General features: G+C 47.5%; 1 protein-coding gene across 1 annotated transcript; it reads left to right on the top strand.

Moving 5' to 3' along the window:
• The first annotated feature begins 268 nt into the window (after nt 1–268).
• On the top strand, nt 269–5,290 carry LOC118652012 (serine protease 40). The gene is made up of 2 exons (XM_036301792.1): nt 269–422; nt 4,831–5,290. Exons 1-2 carry the CDS (start codon nt 309–311, stop codon nt 5,143–5,145), a joined length of 429 nt encoding a protein of 142 aa, XP_036157685.1. The 5' UTR covers nt 269–308; the 3' UTR covers nt 5,146–5,290.
• The last annotated feature ends 893 nt before the right edge of the window (nt 5,291–6,183 follow it).

Below are 6,183 nucleotides of genomic sequence, written 5' to 3'. Positions count from 1 at the left end.
CTGCCTAATTTTTTTCACCCCCATAACAACCACACTGACCTCCATCCTGGTCCTTCCAACTGTATGCTGCTCACTTTTGCTCTCTTGTCTGCCTTGAACATTTCCATGCCCCCGCCCCCGCTCTTTACACATCCTCTGAGAGGCTTCCTCAATCTTCTTAGCCAGAATGGTGACCTCTTCTTCAGCAGACAGGTTAGAGAGGCAGCTGGCTTCTCCCCCAGGCTCCACCTCATATCTGACCAAACTATCACTCCCCTGCAGAGTTCCTGCCTCCACCTTCACAACTGCAGGAGGGAGAGGTTGGCATCATGGACAACGAGGACTGTAAAATTTATTTCCAATTGCCAGACACGGGTAAATACTCTCTACATGAGGATATGCTGTGTGCCGGGGACCTCATTACCGGAAAGTCCATCTGCCGAGTAAGTAAGACCAGCTCCATATCTTCAGTCGGGGCTATCTCTCCTCTCCTGTGGCATCTGTTTTCTCTCTCTCTCTCTCTCTCTCTCTCTCTCTCTCTCTCTCTCTCTCTCTCCTCAGCCTCTGGTTTTTTTATTTCTTACCCACCCCAGTTAGAAGTGTCAGAGCCAAAGGACAGAAGCCACTATAGAGTCCACTCCAGGGGTGGGCAAACTTTTTGACTCGAGGGCCACAATGGGTTCTTAAACTGGACTGGAGGGCCAGAACAAAAGTATGGATGGAGTGTTTGTGTGAACTAATATAAATTCAAAGTAAACATCATTACATAAAAGGGTATGGTCTTTTTTTTTTTTTTAGTTTTTTTCATTTCAAACGGGCTGGATCTGGCCCGCGGGCCGTAGTTTGCCCACGGCTGGTCCACTCCATCTGTTTTCTTCATTTTTTAAAAGAGCTTTGTTGAAGTACAGCATTCATAGGAAAGGGCACCATTTATAAGTGTGCCATCTGATGCATTTTAGAAACTGATACACTCCTGGAACCAGCACCCAAAGGGTCCTCCTTATACCCCTATCTTGTCAATTAACTCCCCCCAGCTAACCCTGGCCTGGCTTCTTAAGCACCATAAAATAGTGTCAGGGCTTCTATACATGGAATCATACAGGACACATTCTCATTGGGTCTCTTTCAGTCAGTGTTATGTTTGTAAGATTTATTCATCTGGTGTGTGGTTTATATTATCTTGTTGCTGAATAGTGTTCCACTGTGTGAATATAGTATCACTTTATTTATCCATTCTAGTGTTGGTGGCATTTAGGTAGTTTCCACATGAGACCATTACAAATAGCACTCTGTGAACATCCTAGTGCATGTATATTGGTGCACATGGGTTCACACTTTGGTTGGGTATAACCTGGGAGCAGAATTACTGAGCCATATAATAGGTACATGTTCTTCTCATAAATGCTGTAGGGCAGATTTCCAACCTGTGTGTACCAATTAGACTCCTACAGCAGGTAAAAGTTCAGGTTGCTCTACATTGCCACCAGTACTTTATGTGGTCCACAATTTTCATTTTAAACATTGCACATGATTTTTAATTTGCATTTCTCTGGTGAATGATGAAGATAAGCATTTTTTTATATGTGTATTGCCTTTTTGTACAGTATATTCAAGTTTTTTGCCATTAGTTCTATGGGATCTTCTGTCTTTCCTATTGAATTGGCTATTATGGATTTATGTATTATGAATGTCTTCTCTCATTCTGTGCAATCTTTCCATTTTATGGTGGAGAAACTGAGGCTCAGAGAGGGAAGTAGATAGTCCAATGCAAGGTAGTGAGACCACAGTCAAACTTGGAGAAGCCATGCCCTCCTTTGGAACTGTGGCCACTACAGGCTTCCTCCTACAGTCTTCTCTTCCTCTCTTGCACCTTCTTTCCAGCTCTTTCTCTCTCTCCTTGGCCATCTCCAAACAGCTCAGATATATACTGCCATGATTCCCACCTTAAAACACCTTATGTGTATCTTCTCTCCTCCCCCAACCCCCTGCCCACTGTCCTGATTCTCAGACCACTGTCCTAGCAGGGCTCACCACAGGGCTGTTGGCACTTGCCCTCTCTTGCTTCCACATTTCTCCTTCTCACCTCAGCCCATCCCATGAAGCTTTTGTGCCCCTCTCTCTCTTTCATAGCGCTGCTATCCAACATCAGACCTCCTTCCCCTGTGGTGCTCAGCAGCATACCTTAGTGCTTCCCTCCGACTCCAAGGGTGGCTCTTCCTGTGTCTCATGCTCTCCTCCTCTTTCTGACCTCCACACACCAAGGAGCCACCACTCAGCACTCATTCTGGCTTCTTGTATTGCTCCATTTTTTTTTTTTTAGATGGAGATAAGGGTTAGATATTGCCAGTCCTGGGCCTAACCATTTCTTGTCTGTCTCCATAAACCTTTCTGCTACAGTAGTTCCTTGAATGGTCTCCCTTTGCTGATTCATGCCCTGCTACTGGCTGTACTCACCCAGTCTCAGAACCATCCTACCATTCTTTTAGAATCTGTATCAGGTCACATCACTTCCCTGCTAAGTGTCATTTAGTGTTCTCTACACACACACACACACACACACACACACACACACACACACACACACACCGCTCATGAGGGCTAGCCCTTCCACTGCTCAACCTCCCCCACACCAAGCACAGTGGCTACCTCTGCCTGCACCTCGCAGAGCCAGGCCTTGCTCTTTCCTCCAGTCTTAGTTCAGAGAAGTTCTCTGATGGCCCAGTTAGAGCAGGCCCTTTTCTATCCACTGGATGTTTTTGTTCCACATCTTGCATCTGAATATATGTGATATATTGTCTGTGTCTGTGTTGTATGTCACCTCTCTATGTCCTGCATATACAGGGTGCTCAGTCATGTTTATTCAACAGAAGGCTGGAGGGATACTGTGTTTCTTTGGTTCCCACTTTTTGGCCTATAAGATAAAAGCATTATGCCTACCTGCCTTGAAGTCTTGCACTTGAGCCCCCAGAATTCTTCTAGAAGGCCAGTGGTTCTCAACCTTCTGGCCCTTTAAATATAATTCCTCATGTTGTGACCCAACCATAAAATTATTTTCGTTGCTACTTCATAACTGTAATGTTGCTACTGTTATGAATCGTTATGTAAATATCTGATATGCAGGATGGTCGTAGGCAACCCCTGTGAAAGGGTCATTCGACCGCCAAAGGGGTCACGACCCACAGGTTGAGAACCGCTGTCTTAGGCTGTCCTGCAATTCCAACCACCCTCCCGCCTGGGCACGGGCATCCCCTCTTTTCCTCTGAGCATATCTAACAGATTAGCATTTTCTAAAGAAGCTCAACTAAGAAACTGAGAAAAAACTAGAGACCTTAATAAGGCAAAATCAAAGGCACAGGTGGGTTAAGTACCTGGCTGAGGATTTAGGCAGAGGTCTGCAGGCCAAGCCCCCAGGCCTGCCATAAGCTGCCCCTTGGAACCTCAGATGATACCTTCTCCCACATAGAGCTGGGAGGGCAAGAGGGCTGCCAGAGGTCTCCATGAGCATTCATATATATATATATATATATATATATATATATATATATATATATATATATATATATAATATTTTTTATTGATATCAGAGAGGAAGGGAGAAGGAGAGAGAGATAGAAACATCAATGATGAGAGAGAATCATTGATTGGCTGCCTCCTACACACCTCACACTGGGGATCGAGCCCGCAACGCAGGCATGTGCCCTGACCAGGAATTGAATCTTGACTTCCTGGTTCAGGTTGTTGCTCAACCATTGAGCCACACCAGCTGGGCTCCATGTGCATTCTTATAGGTCTAATAGAGGCCTGGTGCACAAAATTTGTGCACTGGATAGGGGGTCCCTTCAGCCTAGCCTACACCCTCCCCAATACGGGACCCTTTGGGGATGTCTGACTGCCGGTTTAGACCCTATCCCTGGATCATCCCTCGGACAGCTCTCTCACAATCCTGGACTGCTGGCTCCTAATTGCTCACCTGCTTGCCTGCCTGGTCACCCCTAACTGCCCCCTGTTGCTGGCCAGGTTGCCCCCAACTGCCCCCTCCCTGCTGGCCTGGTCTCCCCCAATTGCCCCCCTCTGCCAGCCTGGTCACCCCTAACTGCCCCCCCATTGGCCTGGTCTCCCTCAACTGCCCCCTGCTGGACTAGTCACCCCTCACTGCCCCCCCTGCCAGCCTAATTGCCCCCAACTGCACCCCCCTGCCATCCTGGTCACCTCTTACTGCCCTGCCTGCTAGCCTAGTTGATCCCAACTGCCCCCCTCTGCTGGCCTGCCCCTAACTGCCCTCCTCTGTTGGCCTGGTTGCCTCTCACAGCCCCCCCCCACTGGCCTGGTTGCCCCACACAGTCTGCTTGTTCAGTTGTTTGGTCATCCCTCACTAACCCCCCTGTGGTCCCGGTTGCCCCATGCAGCCTGCTTGTTCAGTCATTTGGTCGTCCCTCACTAGCGCCCCTGTGGGCCTGGTTGCCCCACGCAGCCTGCTTGTTCAGTCATTTGGTCGTCCTTCACTAAGCCCCCTGCTGGCCTGGTCATAGGCAGCCATCTTGTGAGGGAGTGAGGGTCAATTTGCATATTGCCTCTTTATTATATAGGATGACTGCCAGTGTGGAGGGATGCTCAGGGTCTCTTCCGAAACTTTGTGAAATAGGCTCCAGGCCCCACCCCAGATTTTTTTTTACCCAGGAGGTCTGTAGTGGGACCCTGTGTTTGGACTTTTCAAATTGCCCAAGTGATTCTGATTAGAACAACTTAAGTATAACCCCATCTTGATACAGGCCTCCTAAACTCCACTCTAGTGGAGGACAAGGGTTAGTCTCTTTACACTGCCTAAAGAACGTATGCCCTCTTTTTCCTCAGGGAGATTCTGGAGGTCCCCTTGTCTGCAAGCTGAACAATACCTGGTTTCTGATGGGGCTATCCAGCTGGAGCTTGGCTTGCCGCCAGCCCATAAGCCCCAGCGTCTTCACCAGACTCACCTACTTCTCCAGCTGGATCAGTGAGAAGCAGGAAGCCTCACCAAATCCTGATCCTTCTTCTGCTCCTCCTCAGAGCAAACCTCCTGCTTTGGATGACTTTAATTCTCTGGGCACTGTTCACAAGCCCAGGAGCTGCACAACCCTTGTGTTTTCACAGACCTTTCCTCTGCTGCTGATTTCCCTCAGGGCTCTGTGACAGACCACATGGTGCCCCTCTCAAGTTCTCACCCTCAAGCATGCCTGCTTTAGTGCCGATGGGCCCTGCATTCTCCTAAATCTGTCTATCTCTGAGCTCTCCTGTCCACCCGAGGCCTGCTCTAGGACTGACAAAATAAAAATAATTTAACAACTTCCTGCTCCTGTTTCCGATCTATCAGAGCTACACACCAACCCCATCCCATTGGGCTCCAAGCTCCTCAATACAGGAAGGTCTCCCTTCTCCCTGGACTGAGGTGGAGAAATACGTACTAAGACAATGAGTGGCTGGCTGGCTGGCCATCTGGAGATGAGTCATTCTCCTCAGGGAGACTTCCAGAAGAGCTGACAGACTCAGAGGCCAGGGCCTCACCCTGTGAAGGAAATGGCATGCCCTAGGACCCATAGGGCACTGATGGCCAATATAATGGGAACAAAGTCCTCCTAGAGATGGACTCTGAGTTGAGGATGAAGAAGAATCTTCCAGGCCCAAAAGTCACAGAGGGTCTATTTGAATTAGATTGTTCAGGGTCCCAGCCAGCAGTTTTCAGAGCTTTGCTCTAGGAACCAGCTCTTAGCCAATCCCTCCATACCAATAGCCTTGTCCTCCACAAGTCTCCAGGGACCAGGCCCACCATCTCCTGTGGATTTGCCATAGCCTGCAGTGGTTGAGGGTTAGCTAACCCAGTACTTGCTGATCCAGCACTGAATCCATAAGCCATGTCCTAAGCTGCCCCCTGCAAACATGTCTGGGTCATAGACTCTTTTTTTTTTTTTTGAGTTTTCAACAGTTACAAATCTGAAGCCTCTGTTTGTTTACTAGTATTTCCTTTGTCTCTATAAAACAAAACCAACAATGTTTTTTTATTATTCTTGTGTTTATCAAAATGACACATGTTCACAAAGAAGCTTATTTTTTATCTTTAAAAATTTTTATAAACATAAATAGAGAAAAATCAAGAATAACATAATAAATACCTGTGGTCTCACCTTCCAGAATTACAAATCCTAACATATAGTCATTTTTGCTTCAGTTTTA

The sequence above is a fragment of the Myotis myotis genome, unplaced genomic scaffold, assembly GCF_014108235.1.
Source record: "Myotis myotis isolate mMyoMyo1 unplaced genomic scaffold, mMyoMyo1.p scaffold_m19_p_3, whole genome shotgun sequence".
Lineage (NCBI taxonomy): Eukaryota > Metazoa > Chordata > Mammalia > Chiroptera > Vespertilionidae > Myotis > Myotis myotis.
This window is presented reverse-complemented; position numbering and strand designations above follow the sequence as displayed.